This window comes from Primulina eburnea, chromosome 4 (assembly GCF_022965805.1).
Source record: "Primulina eburnea isolate SZY01 chromosome 4, ASM2296580v1, whole genome shotgun sequence".
Classification (NCBI taxonomy): domain Eukaryota; kingdom Viridiplantae; phylum Streptophyta; class Magnoliopsida; order Lamiales; family Gesneriaceae; genus Primulina; species Primulina eburnea.
This window is the reverse complement of record NC_133104.1, coordinates 1,744,729-1,760,319: the sequence shown is the minus strand read 5'-3', so window position 1 is coordinate 1,760,319 and position 15,591 is coordinate 1,744,729. Positions and strand designations below refer to the sequence as shown.

At 33.3% G+C, this 15,591-nt stretch overlaps 3 protein-coding genes across 3 annotated transcripts; all 3 read left to right on the top strand.

Annotated features, from left to right (window-relative positions):
• The first annotated feature begins 187 nt into the window (after window positions 1-187).
• LOC140829589 (uncharacterized) lies at window positions 188-1,636 on the top strand. Its single transcript, XM_073192902.1, has one exon. The coding sequence runs from the start codon at window positions 188-190 to the stop codon at window positions 1,634-1,636; it is 1,449 nt and encodes a 482-aa protein (XP_073049003.1).
• Window positions 1,637-6,410: 4,774 nt separating this feature from the next.
• On the top strand, window positions 6,411-7,704 carry LOC140830521 (transcription factor MYB62-like). Its single transcript, XM_073193879.1, has 3 exons — window positions 6,411-6,613; window positions 6,690-6,819; window positions 6,895-7,704. The coding sequence occupies exons 1-3, from the start codon at window positions 6,448-6,450 to the stop codon at window positions 7,436-7,438; spliced, it is 840 nt and encodes a 279-aa protein (XP_073049980.1). The 5' UTR covers window positions 6,411-6,447; the 3' UTR covers window positions 7,439-7,704.
• Window positions 7,705-11,477: 3,773 nt separating this feature from the next.
• LOC140830522 (uncharacterized) lies at window positions 11,478-12,517 on the top strand. Its single transcript, XM_073193880.1, has one exon. The coding sequence runs from the start codon at window positions 11,704-11,706 to the stop codon at window positions 12,493-12,495; it is 792 nt and encodes a 263-aa protein (XP_073049981.1). The 5' UTR covers window positions 11,478-11,703; the 3' UTR covers window positions 12,496-12,517.
• Window positions 12,518-15,591: the final 3,074 nt, after the last annotated feature.

Below are 15,591 nucleotides of genomic sequence, written 5' to 3'. Positions count from 1 at the left end.
GTGGGAAATTTGAGTCCTAAGACGTGGATATGGCTCCTACTAGAAGAGCAAACCAAGACGCCTCTCGAGCCCCAGAGGAAAACAATATACGTCTCTCTGGCGCAGGTGGTCCCCCCCTAATGATCCTCAACCCACCATTCATTTGACTCCCGAAGAATTGAAGAAAATCATAACCGATGCTGTCAACATGGCTGACGCAAGAAAGGCTGCTTCTCACCAGGCCAGTCAACACGAACAGCAGCGTAAGCAAGCACAAGAAGAAGAGAGAAGGGAAGAAGAAAGGGAAAGCGCAGGTTCTAAATCTTCCACCATCGCTGGAGAATTGGAAGAATTAAGAAAAAAAGTGAAAGCATTGGAAGGGCAGGCTGTCTCCAAGGGCGGTATTTCTGTAATCAAAGGTTGCCCATTCTCTGACATCATCATCCGGGAACCACTTCCCGAGCATTTCAAGTCGGCAAAAATCAAAGATTACGATGGGAGCTCTGACCTTGAGGAACACCTCGCGCGTTTCGAAAATATGGCCATGTTGCACTGTTATGAAGACCCAATCAAGTGTAAAGTATTTCTTACCACTCTGGTCGATTCCGCACAGAGATGGTTTGAAGGGTTGGCACCACAAAGCATCTGCTGCTTTGAAGATTTTCAAAAAGTGTTCTTGCATCAATTTAGCAGCAGTAAAAAGTACAAAAAGACCGCCTTCAGTTTATTCGAAGTAAAGCAAAGGCAAGGTGAAACCCTGAGGGCTTATCTCAAAAGATTCAATCGGGTGGCCCTTGATGTGCCGACCTGTGCACCCGAGACAAAAACCACCGCATTTATGCAAGGGTTATGGGAAGGGGATTTCTTCCGATCCTTAACCAAAAAACTGCCTGAAAATTTTGAGGATCTCCTGTCACGAGCGGAGAAATATATCAATATGAAAGAAGCGCAAAACCAGAAAAGAGAGGCCTTGAAAAGAGCGAGAGGAGATCGGACTTACAAAACTGAAGAAAGAGCTCCTAAGAAAAGTGGTGGGGGTCATTTTCCCCATGTGCCTTTAAAAATAGCTCGGGACAGAGAGATTCAAGAGTGCCGGTCAAATGAGGTCCTTCCTCCCCGTTCCGAGGTCAGAATCTCCAAGCCAGAACAAAAAAGGTACTGTACCCTTCATAAAAATTGTGCTCACGATACTAATCAGTGCCGAGTCCTGGGAAGAAATGCTAATAGACGTCCCGTGTCCGCGCCTCACCCGCCACGGGAACGATCTAAACAACCACCCTGGTTGTCCAGACGTTCATCGCTGAATATTCCCCAAAGAACGATGAGCACTCCAAGTGGAAGACGAGGAGGAGAAACGAATACCCGGGAAGAGAGAATCAAGCCAGCGGGAAGAGAGGATCCCTCTCCAAGTCGAGGAGTAATCAAAATGATTTCGGGGGGATCTACTGATGGCGACTCTAATCGGGCAAGGAAGGCGAGGGGTAGGAGGGAGTGTCTAGAAGTTGATAACAAGAGAAGAGACGAGCCGATTATAAGCTTTGGACCAGAAGATCTCCGAGGAGTGAGTCTACCTCACAATGATGCGCTGGTCATTCAGGCCCGCATCGCCAACTACGACGTGTTAAGAATTTTCGTGGATAATGCCACAAGGGCATGATCCCTTGTGTATTTGTATTGAAACTTTGTACTGAAACCAAGTTATGATGGAACAGTTCCATGTTGGAATTAATGTGTGGGAGAGAAGGTTTAGGGTTTTGTAAGCCTATATTGATGAATTCCTCCATGGAAATACTTTGCGATGGATATCATAAAAGGGAAATATATAAGTTTTTTTGTTCTGTTATAATGTTATATATATAACATATGCCTTCTTTTTTATATTTTTTGCCCATACGTCATTGTTTTCTGGAACGGGGCAAAATGCACACGAGATGGAAAGTTTGTAATTTTAGTCATATAAATTGGCAAGTTTAAGATTTTAGTCATGTAACTTGTCAAAGTTTTATCTTGGTTCAGTAACTTGGTTTTTTTGTTGCTTTGGTCCTTTTTTTCGCTGGAAATCGTTAAACTAATAGAATATTATTTATTTAACATCGATTCTCTCGCATGTGACACATGTGACAAGAATAAAATCGATGTTACACACTTTAAAATCCATTTGAGACAAAATTTTGCTTTTGTACATAATTTGATCCTTTTTCATTTTTACTCTTTTAAATCTTTGAAGTTCATTTTCATTCCAATAAATTGGTTTCTGTTTCACATTTAGTTATTGTCTATTGAATATTTGACATTACATCGAAAATGATGACGAGACGTATAACATTGCTTACATTTACACAAGAGTTCGTAAAAAATGATCAAAAATGAAAACGAGGAACAACTTATTGGATTGAGACTAGAGTAAATATTGAAAATTTATAAAATTAAAAATAAACAATGGTCCAATTACAAGACCATTAGTATGAATCGAAAAACTTGGGTATAATGTATATTGGAAACTTGTCTAATCCATGAAACTGAAAGGCTTGTGGTAAAGGATTTTTTGGAGTGTTTTCTTTCTTTCTCATTTTTGTTTTCCTCGAAAGTTTTTTCAGCATTTCCATGTCGGTATTAGTTACTTGTTCAATTTCTATACAAATTTATTTATTCTGGCAATTGATTAGAATATGTTCCTATCTATTGACTATTAACTTGCCTTGTTCTGGTTCACACGATCTTAAACCATTTATGACTTATCATCTAGTGAATTTTTGGTTTATTACTAAGACTTTTAAGTTTTTATTGGATAAAAGGAAGTTTTCAATTTAGAGATTATGTAAAATATTCAATGATAAATATAATAAAATCAAAATCTCTATTTATTGTGTCGTACTTTTCTAATCTAAAACCAATATGATTTATCATCTGGCGAATTCTATGTCGAAAAATTTAAGTATTTTGTATTCTTGCATAATTTGCGGTATGTATATTAAGTTACAAAAAGAGTGAAATTAAGAATTCGAAAAGAAAAGATCGACTATTTGTTGGGGTTATTGCTTTGGCTATAGGAGAATGTGGTATTTGTGATATCGTATGGTTTAAAATATTATATTTACCCTATTACCACCAGCTATAACTTTTAGTAAAAACGAAAAACACTCGGTCCTATATCGTAGTTAAGCATTTTTCATTATATGTATATTGGATGAGTAGGGTAAAATTCAATCATAAATTAAGCAAGGGGAAAAGTCCGTACGTTTCTGCTGGCTTTACCATACACAATTTAATGAATTTCCATGCCTACCTAAAATCAAGATGAATTATTTGTAGTATGAAAAAAAAAAATGAATTTAAGGTAAAAAAATTTCTCTGATCCTATTTCGTCGGACTACCGACGTAAAACCCAACAATGTTGATTTAACATCGAAAAATACCGATGTAACATCGAGAATTTTTAACTTGTCTGATATATATATATATATACTTATATTGAAGATAATTATTGCACCAAAGAGAAGCGACATACGAATACGAGAGAACAAAGAGAGAATTTTCTGAAGAACTCGTAAACACAAAATATTGTTGTTTCACTGTGTTGTCGTGATGTGTTGGAGACATTTGATGACAACACTCATACAAAATGTTAACCGAAGATTGGTTTGGTGCTCCGAATTTTAGCTATATTGATTTGTATTCTTGTGTTTTGGTTATTTTTGTTATAAATATTTTAGGATGTAATGTACTCTATTGACTTATTAAGAAAAACATTTTTTCATTTTTTCACTAGTATTTATTTAGCAAACTCGATTTCTTTTATATTATTATTTTACTCTGAGGCATCGCACGGTGCATGTGCATGTTGTTACAAGGTGTTACAACATCTGAGACAACATTTATATCTGATACACAATCCTTACCATTATGTTAAACAAAATTACTTTCAAATCGTATTTGGCAAACTATGTGCGATAAGCTCGCTGAAAATTGTGTTAGTGGGAGTAATCGAACTCATGATCTAAGTAGACATCTACTCAAACTCAACTATTCTACCGACTCAGACACATTATGTGTTACAACATGTATAATATCTTGCTTTATCACCATATTGAAGTTTGTTACCATTTAGATTGTTGGTCTCTCGGCACTTGCACAAATACTTCTTCAATTCTTCAACCGACCGACCTTCCATGCACAATATCATATATATTGAAGCATAGGCGTCTGTAAAAGCTTAAGTTTCCATAATTCTTCCACTTCCTGAATTTTATTCTTGGAAACTAAAGCATCGTATCAAATAATTTATTCAGTCAATAAATTAGACAGGTTAGCGCATGTTCCTCGTACAGTGTAAAGCAAGAATTTTCCTCGGTCTTTAATTCTTTCTCAAAACTCGGTCCAAAATCAATGAACCAAACCATGAGTAAGACATTTCAGGATAAAAGTTCGACTAAACTTTGATTTTCAACAAAACAATTCAAATATGGGAATCCCTTATCATATAATAATGAGGAATAATCATGCAAAACAAATATGTCATTTTTTTCCCAAATGAATCGAACAAACCAAACCGAATAAAAAATTGGTTAATTCAGTCGCTAATCGAACTGAAGTGGGGAAATTTTAACTTCCTAGTCTGGGTGTTATTTTTGTGATTTATCTTTAAGCAATTATTTGGTAAAACTAGAATGAACTAAAATAGCAATACATTTGTGGGCATACATACAGTACTGCTGAAATTAAAGAGAAACAGTGGAAAGTTGGATCTGACTTAGCTAGCTTAGGTGATTCTTCCACGGCATTTCAATCTTTTTGCCTACTTTATTAATTTTTACACACATTCTTCTCTTTTTTTTTTTATTAATAATTATAAAAATTTCGATTTTTTATTATTAAGTTATGGTATTATCAAACTACTTTTGTGCGGAAAATATATAATGAATAAATTACAAATATAAGTTTTATCAATGTTTATTTGCAAATATTATTGATTTCATTTTTCTACTTGACTATATTATAACTGTAATCTGAAATAATAATATATAAAATTACAAATGTCACGCCTCGAGCTCGCTCAAGCGTTATTACATAACGAGCTCATGTAATAATATTTCATATACATTTCTCTTCGTTTTATGAAAATAATTAACTTAAGTTGTTATATTTGTCTATTAAATTATTTTAAACTTTCATTTTCAATAAAAAAAAAATGTAGGGGAATGATATCACAATAAAGAGTGGGTCTCATGTGAGACCGTCTCATTATCTTAATCTGTGAGACGGGTCAACCATATCCATATACACAATAAAAAGTAATAATCTTAGTATAAAAAGTAATACTTTTTCATGAATGACCTAAATAAGAGATCTGTCTCACAAATACGATCCGTAAGACCGTCTCACACAAGTTTTTGCTCACAATAAATATACTGCTTATAAATATAACAATAATAAAAAAGAGCATTGGAGATGGAGTATGATAATCGAATTCCGCATAAAATGCATACACTATATAAAGAAGGAAGTATTATTAATCTCTCGCCGCCGGCCTACTTATGAAGTCAAATAATCCAATGTTCCCAAAAAATTGAACCAGTCAAGCACGTCTCTTGTGCGAAAAATCCCGTAAAAGATCAAGGGGAAAAAAAGGGAAGGAATTAATCGAAAGAACACCGGTCATTTCTTCGCAGTTTCCTCCAACAATCTTTGGTGATACAACTAAACTTCAGTGACTTTTTTAGCAAATCTACGAGGGAAAAGTTGATTTTGGAATATCAGATATTAACATTATCTGTCCATGACAAATGACAAATGACAAATTTAATGAAAAGGTAAAACGACGAATTAGAGGTTCCATTTTTATATTGCAAATGAAACCAATTTAAAGAAAATTCCGCTCCTGGTCATTAATTTTTTTTTTTTTAAAAAAAATAGTCAATTATGTTTATTATTTACAGTCTCGGTCCAAATCCGGGGATCGATCATAAGTCACCATGGACCTGCTAGCTCGCTAGACTAACGAAGAAGATTTCTTTTTATTAAATTAAATTGTCACAATCCATGTGATCAAACGTCACGTTAACATTTGAACCAAAATAACAGAAAATAAAAAATTATTGTATGAAAACCAAACTTTAATATTACTGGTGTCCTATTAGATTTATTATTTAGGAAGTTTGATTAGGATTTTAAATTTTATTTTCTTATTTTTGAATAGTGGTCACGTTCAAATAACACAATCGCCCTTAATTTGCAGGGTTTCCTATGCTCACACAAAGAGCGCCATTTCAAAGAAAATCAATTTTAAAATATAATTCTACTTTTAAAATTAAAGAAAAACTTGTGTGAGACGATTTCACGGTCGTATTTATGAGATGGATAAAATTACATGTTTTTCTCTTCAAATGGGGTCCATTCATAAAAAAGATCTAGTATAAAGCCCACTCAAACTTCGCTTGTGCATTCCACCCAAAAATCACTTCTTTTTTCATGATTATGAGTGAAGTAAGAATTCATAAAAGCGTAACAAACAATTCATGCAGAGGCGAAACTGAACTAAGAAGAGGGCCATGGACCCTTGAAGAAGATAATATTCTTATTCGATATATAAATTCCCATGGCGAAGGCCGCTGGAATTTCTTGGCCAAATCTGCAGGTATACGCATACTTTCTGATCTTTGCGATTATCATTTTATGTTTGTACTTTGTACATGTTGTTTGTGCGTATGCAGGGCTCCAGAGAACAGGGAAAAGTTGCAGATTAAGATGGTTAAATTACTTGAATCCCGACATTAGACGTGGAAACTTCACCCCACAAGAACAACTCTCGATCCTTGAACTCCATTCCAATTTGGGAAATAGGTAAAGTTGTTATTATTTGAATTTATAATCTTTTGACCATTCACCCTAATATGCATAAACTAATTGTATATATAGATGGTCAAAGATAGCACAACATTTACCGGGAAGAACCGATAACGAGATCAAGAATTACTGGAGAACGCGGGTGCAGAAGCAAGCGCGACAACTTAAGGTCGATTCCAATAGCAAGAAATTTGTCGAAGCCATCCGTCAGTTTTTGATGCCAAGATTAAAGGAAAAAATGGAACAAAATTCATCACTAGCATCCATTTCTTCATCTTGTTCACCCTCGATTGAAACTCAAAAAAGTAACGCTCCTTCACCAGTTTTCAATAACGATGTTCCCCTTCATTCATCCTTCCCAAATCCAAGCGACACGGACACTAATTCTTCGGAGAAATCAACGTCTTCTGAAGTTTTGAGATTTTCTTGTGGAAACTCACTTGAGGGAGATTGTTATAATGGTAGCATTCATGGCTACTGCATGCAAGAATTGGACGACCAAGATATTTCAGTTTCCGACTGCCACTTGGACAATTTTGATTGGTTCGGGGAAGACTTTGGGGAGACCTCATGTTGGAGTAACGATGAACTATGGCATTTTAAGAATGTAGCTTAGGCTCTAGAAGTGCGTGATCCCTTTGTTTTTTGTGTCTGCAGCCTGCAGGGCCATGTATATTTATTCAATATCAGTAGTCTCAAATCGAATAGGTATTCGAATAGCTCTCCAATCCAAAACGTGTACGTAGGACACGGGCCTTAAGAACGAAGGGTCGACGAGCAAAAGTTTAATATGTTTGCCTATGCACATATCCTTATTGAACGTCATTGTTGACCATAATAAAAGAACAAAGATGCATTCATTTCATTGAAGCTGGAATATGAAGTGAGAGGTCAAACGAACAATGTCTTGTCAGATCATTTAACCTCGTAATTTGGAGTTTGAATAGGGTTGTAAACGAACTAAATCGAACCGAATATGACGAAAATTAAGATACTCAAATTCACTCGAATTAGTTCTATTCTAGTTTGAGCTCGAGCTCTACTCGAAGTTCGAAAAATTTAAAACTTCTGTCTCGAATTTGGTTCGAATTAAAGATAGAGTTCGACTCGAAAAATTCGAACACGTTCACGAATTATTGCTCGAAAATATTATAATATACTAAAACAAAATTAAGGCTCGCGATCGTCTCGCGAACTATCGAACAAAATAATTTGGAGTCGAATTCAGTTCGAAAAAAGCTCGATCATGTTCGAGTTTGACTCGAATTCGATAAGCTCGAATACGAATCAAATATTTTTCGAACCATCTCGAAAAGATCGCGATCGACTCTGTTCGTTTACACCTCTAAAATAGAATAATGCAATTCGATAAGGATAAGATACATATTAAAGATAATGTCAATCAAATCAAGTTCATTCAATGTTGTCAAGAAATTGAGTTGGTGCTAGCTAGATTATGGATGATCTATGATATTGAATTGATTGTGATAGAACTAATATATGTATGTAAATCAAGTCGAGTTTGACCTTGAAGCCGAACATGAATATATATTCAATCGAATTTACAAAATTTAAATTGAATCGAGAGCTCAAGTAATATAACACTCGAGCCGTCGGTTCGTGTGCACCCCTAGCTTTCTATAGTTAAATCTATCAATATTTTATTAGGTTCGAACTATTTTAGGTGTCGAAATTAATTTTTACGAAAATTTAACGTATGCACAAAACGAATCAATATGCAAAACCCGCACTTTTGGGATGTGATGTGAACCAATAAGCTGAGATTGATTTTTCTTGTGAAAATGGAATTCTGAAAGCAAAATGCATTCCCCCTCTCGTGTCTCTATCAACATACAATAATTATTATTCAATTCATCTCCCCCAATTATGTCTTTCTTTCTTTTGGGCCAAGTCCCATTTTTGTGTTTTTCATAACATCTAAGCAGCATGTGTTTGAGAATGCATATTAAGAAATATACGGGGAAGATCATGAGTTAATATCGTGTAAGAAATCTCAACTGTGTGAAGTTTTTTAGATAAAATTCAAAAACAAATCCATAAAGATTTTCATAACATCGACAATTTTACATATATTTTCAAGGGTATTACAATCCACAAGATTAATGTGGTAAAAAATAATAAAGAAAGTAAAAAAGATTAATGAAATTTTGTTCATTCAATCAAAATCAGTTTTAGTTTTAAACGTGTTAAGTAAATTTAGAGGAATAACACTGATCAAACTTCATTTTTGAAAAATAATCCTCCCGAGTGTATTTGAATGATTTCAAAATACAATGAGATGGTCATTTATATATAAAAATAAAATTGATCAAGGTTATGTAGTTAATTATCTTGATAAAGTTAATGAAATTAAAAATTACAAAATAAAGTGAGTGAAATCATAATTTTCAAATGTATACTTATCTCAACTCTATATTCTAATCTATCACCGGAGTAAATGTTTTCCCTGTTGTTTCATCCAAGTGATTTATTTTTTTAAAAAAATATTTTATCTAAAAGTAATTATGGATTAATAAAAGTCGACCTAATTTTAATCTGGGCACGAAGTTCTTAATGAAATTTTTTTAGTAGCCACAATTATAAGAGTATGTCTCTTGTGAGACGGTCTCACGAATCTTTATCTGTGAGACGGGTCAACCATACCGATATTCACAATAAAAAGTAATATTCTTACCGTAAAAAGTAATATTTTTTCATGGACGACCCAAATAATAGATATGTCTCACAAAATACGATCCGTGAGGCCGTTTTATACAAGTTTTTGCCCAATTATATCTGCCACGAAATGAAGTAAATGTAGAGCAACTGTGTCGTATAATGGGGCCTTCGATGGGATATCTTCTATATATACGATCTATCACAGTTGAATGATTTTAGTATCCATCAATTGATAGTTCAATCTAGCTTAGAAGATTCAATACAATTAATATGCAATGTCAGTATTGTGGGAATATGTAATAAAATGTTAGAAATATGTAATAAAATGTTAGAATAAATGCCGAATGTGACAATGTGAAATAAGGTGACAAGTAACATGACATTGCCCAGGATCATGATGATAGAGATGTATATGTCTGCCTTGTCTGAACATCGAGTTCTGAAGTTTAGTACATGGGATGACACCGGGGTGGGATCTTGGATTTCGACTATGTGGGGGAGGTCCGGCCCTCGGAGGGAAGTCGTAAACCAAAGAGTTAACTGAGCTAAATGGTAACCGCATCGCTTATAAAATAAGGTGATGCGGCCTCGCTGAAATGGAATGAGCTGGATCAAAAACTCCAACGGGCCAAATCAATAATTTATAGTGTTTGGGAACTTGAGTGTGGACAATGGCTCTTTCAACACCTGCAAATAAGAAAATAACTCGTGAATGGGCGTCGGAAGGGTGTCCGGCGTGACCACTCCGATGCTTAAGTCAATAGGCTTATCAAGGAATAAACTTAGAGCAATGTGTATGAATGCTTCAGAAAGAAGAATTTTTCAGACCCCGTAAATGACAACTATACCTGCTATTTATAGGAAGGAAAACTAGAGTTACCTCGATACGCGGGCGTACCTACCACTTGTACCCTTGAACGTTGACCGCTCGTCCAGTCCCTTTCTTCCCGATAGCTTCGCGGACACTCCAAGGAGAAGGGATGTTGACTTCCTGTCCAGTCCCTTTCTTCCCAATAGCTTCGCGGACACTCCAAGGAGAAGGGATGTTGACTTCCTGTCCAGTCCCTTTCTCGGATCTCCCAACGAGGTTACTTGGGTATTGAGCCCTCGGCTCTGACATGAGAACCCGGGCCCTAGTTAATCATTTTACTCGACGGTTATATAGGAAATATCCGGCCTCTCGGTTTTCATATGGGCCATGCAACGAAACTTTCCGGGTCAACCATGACCCTGGGCCCTTTCAAGGGTATCATAAGGAAAAAAATATTATAAGAGAAAAGACAAAAATTTCATCGGTTATATTCGAATAAATATAAACAGTACGTTTTTAACAAAAAAATTTCTAACTAAAAAGAATTCGACGTTCTTAAATTTTTCGAAGTCTTCAATAATATCATCTATACAAATATTTCTAATAATTTCTTTGTCAATAAATATCACCAATGCATACGAGAGAAAATCATCATCCATTTTGCTTCGAAGTCTAATTTTGACGATATTCATAACCGAGAATGACCGTTCTGTAGTAACGGTAGAAACTGATAGAAAATGCTTTTCATATGTGATAAATTTAAAAGTAATAAAATATTAAAAAAATTAAAAGTAAATCAATTATTAATAAAGGGAAGGTATTGTTTTGGGGCAGTCGGTGAGATCAACTGGGCTAGAAGCCTGATCTCGTTCACTTTTTTATTTAGTATTGAGGAAATAATTTATCTTATTTTAATTAAAAAATTAAAGAATTAACTTATATATAATAATCTTTATTATTAAAAATATTAATCCACAGTTTTATATGCAATACAATATATGAGAATAAATCTTTTATAAAAATATTTATGGATCTGTATTAATGAAATGAGTTGATCAGATACATATTTAAAATAAAAAATAATTCTTTTTAATAAAAAAATTAATATTTTTCTTACAGCCACGAGATAATCTCATCAGACTTTCTACGAATAGATGATATTTACCCCGAAAGTTAGTTGCGAAAGTTAGTTGCTGCAGATTTCTCGATCCTCCGACAAAAAATAGCGTCAAAACCCAAATGAGCTCCATTTCTTTAAATCCTAATCCAAATTTCATACCAGAAATCGTGATCATCTCCAATTTTCTGTTTCTTGATTCCTGTACTTTGATTTAATAAAATCCTTCTCCTGTGCAATAGTTTCCCATTAATTCTTGAGAAAATCGATCGCCATGGCAGTTGACATATGCTCTGAAATCTCAAGTCCATTCGCCACTCCAAGAATCCCACTTTCTCATGATCCAATTAGAGAAGAAGAAGACGACAACATCGTGGCCGTTGATTTCAACTTCTGCATCATCCAAAACTTGTCACAACCAATCTCCTCCGCCGACGAACTCTTCGCCAATGGGAAAATCTTACCTCTCAAATCCAAGAAGATCCAAATCCATCAAACAGATCCGATTCAAGCCCATTCTAAACCCATAAAAATCACCACTCCACCCCACAAAACCATCGAGAATCCAATCGAAAACACAAAGAAAAAGCGATTGATCGAGTTCTTATCCACCAGTTTCGATACTGATGATGATCAAGAGGATAGCAACAAGCGATTTACAAAACCCTTTTGGAAGTTCAGACGAAGCAGCAGCGCCTGCGAAAATGGCGGAAATAGCAGCAACAGCGGGTTGCTTCGATCTTTACATTTTTTAACACGTAGCAACTCAACGGGTTCTGCTCCCAATCCGAATCCAAATCCAAATCCAAAGCACAAAGTATTGAAGAAACATCATTCAATAAAAGAAATTTCAAATTTATGTTCATCTTCAATTCAATACTACCTTTATTACAATACAGCTGAAAGGCCTTATTTGAAGAAGAGTTCCAACAGATCATATGGAAATGGTGTCAGAATCAATCCGGTTCTGAACATTCCTCCAACTTACATTGCTAAAGGTAGAGTAAGTTTTTTTGGGATTGGTTCTTTTTTCTGTAGTAAAAAATCCAAGAAGAAGAAGAAATGATTCTTGAAATAATTAATTTTAAGGTTCTGTGTACAGTTCACATTTTTCTTAGATTGATTATTCTATTATTATTGTTTGTAATTACAAGATAGATCAAGTAAATGAAAAAAAAGAGTATAAATATATAGTAGATTACGAATCTGGATACTCAATGAGTTGTCTCCGGTTCGAGCTCAAATTCGACTATTTAACTCGAGTTCAACTCGCAAAATTAGACAATTTTTTTTTTGGGAGATTAGGAAAATAATAGTTATGTTGTCTATAACATAAAAGTAGTAGTGATTTAGTTAAGTTGAAATTTGTTTAGTTTCGGTCCGATTTATAATGGTATGACGTCGGTATAATTTGTGAAATGATCTTTTTTTTTTGTGCATTTTTTGAACTATTTTACGATGAATTATATGCATTCGATTCTCATATTTTTAATAAATGTGTCTCAAATGTATTTAAAAAGGAAATAAATAAACGTAAAAAGGTAAAGAAGACAAAAGATCCATCCTTTTTTTTTTTTTTTTTGGCTGTGGGTTTAATAATACTATTTTTTTTTTATTTCAATTATTCGTCAAATGGATTATTGAATGGCTGGCATTTGTTGTTATTTGATTTTTGGGGTGTTTCATTTTTGCTGGCCATATGACATGGATTAGTTAAAAACATATGGTTAGTTACCTTTAATTCTGTCCAATCATGTACCAAATAAACAGAACAAGACAAGACTTTATAGTTTTTTTTTTTAAAAAATATATATATTCATTGTTGAAGGGACCCTCTTAAATATAATATACATCACAAGGTGTTTTAAATCTTTTAACATATATCTCAAGAATGATATATCGTCAGACGGTCTCAAATATTTTTATTATTAATATTGATTGATTTGATATATAATTATCATGAAAATAATATTTTAAGTATAAAAATGATATTTTTCATGAGTTAGGTATGATCGGAGATCCGTATCACAAAATTATTCCGTGAAATAGTCACACGTGAATTTTTGTGATATTTGATTATTGGCTATTTTAAATGGATTTATCTCGTCATTAAAAAATTTGACAATAATATATCCCTATTAAGTTTAAATATTTTTGTTACAAGATTCTCTGCTAGGGATTTTTAATGCATATACATATTATGCATGTTATATGGGTTGATCTTTCCAATATCTTTAGGGTGTGTTTGGTTGTGTGGATTAAATAAGGATAGATTAATAGTCAAATATTTATCGTTAAAATTTTAAGTTGTTTTAATAATCATTTTGACCCAGTTTAAGATCCAATTTTATAGATAACTATTGGATTAATAAAATTGGATCTTAAATCGGGTCAAAATGATTATTAAAACATCTTAAAATTTTAACAATAAATATTTGACTATTAATCTATCCTTATCTAATCTACTCAACCAAACACACCCCTGGATCATACGACCTTCCATAAGTTTATAAGAGCTTATTTGGGGTTCAAAAAATCAAGATTTGTGCATTCTACATAACGAACAAACACTCTTTGAACAACATCGACAAAAATGCCAAATGAAAATTAAAAAATACATGCATCCATATAGTAAAATTTGTAATTGAGGCAACTCTTTATTGACTATAATAGTTTAATTTTAAATGTATGGATTATATATATAAAGAAATATTAATTTATTTTTATTATAATAAATTAATTATTTATATTTCAATTTCCTCTTACCACGTCCCATTCGAATTCAATCCTGGAATCATATCCATGTATTCTCTGCAGGTTATTCTTGGTACCTCTCTCAATTCCAGGCTCATATAAAATAATTTATTCAACAGATTGTACAAGCGGGGCCTCTCTCCAAATTATTGAACCATATGTATTATGGGTAAGGATATAAACGAACTAAACTGTTTGTGAGCTATTCGAAGCTCGATTCGATAAAAGCTCGTTTGATGAGGCTCGTTAAAATAAACAAACTAAACTCAAACTTTAGAGTATTCGGCTCGTTAGCTCATGAACATGTTCGTTGGTAGGTTAATGAGTAATCTTTTAGATGAAAAAATAATAGTTTTGATATTTGATTTATCGATTTTACATATTATTTATGAAATATATAGAAAAATCTATTAAATTTATTTATTATAATAAATTTACAAATTTTAATAACAATAATATATTTTTCTTTAAATATATAATTGAAATTTTAATTAATTTAATGAAAATTTAAATGTATAATTTATATTATTAAGCTTGTTTAGATTCGATAAACACTTGAATAAGCTCGTGAGACATGCATATATTCGTTAAATAAAGCTCGAGCTCGGCTCGATTATGAACGAACCAAGCTCAAACATTCAAGAGTTCGGCTCGGCTCGACTCGATTACATCCCTAGTTATGGGACATCTTAATAAAATAGAGAACGCAATTGCCCTTTGTAAAATCAATAATTTTTTTACAATTTTATTTCCGATCATTTATATATAACCCCTCCGAAGTATTTCTCTATAATTCAAAATATAGAGTTGCCTTCGAGGCTCAAGCTTGCTTGTGAGCTATTTTTTTCGAGGAAAAAAAATAAAAAGAACGAAACTTGATGCGTCATATGATTAAGTTTCAAATTTAAAAGAGTTTAATACGAGATAAAACATAAAAAAAAATTTATTTTTATTTGTAATTTTAATTATATCAGGTAATTAATAGATTAAATGATACACACATATGAATTCAAACACGTAATTCTCTAATTCGCAAATTGTACGGAGTAAAACTTTTGTCGGTATAGGTTAAGGTGATCAAGTGTTGTCCCTTAATTGCAAATTTATTTGAAATAAACTTTAAAATTTTATACAAAAAAAGTAGGGGAGTAACTTAAAATTTTATCTTAAAAAATTGTCCTTTTTACACACTTAATATGATTAACCAAATAGTTGATTGCTTTTTCACGTTTTTTTGTTCAAAGCGAAATTTTTTCATCATGCTCCATGCTTAATCGCGTTAAATAATCTCATTTTCGAGTTTTTTTATAACACCGAAAAAAAATGATTCCCAATGTAAATTACTGAGTTATATATATATCTAGACAAAAACTTGTGAGAGACGGTCTCATGAGTCGTATTTGTGAGA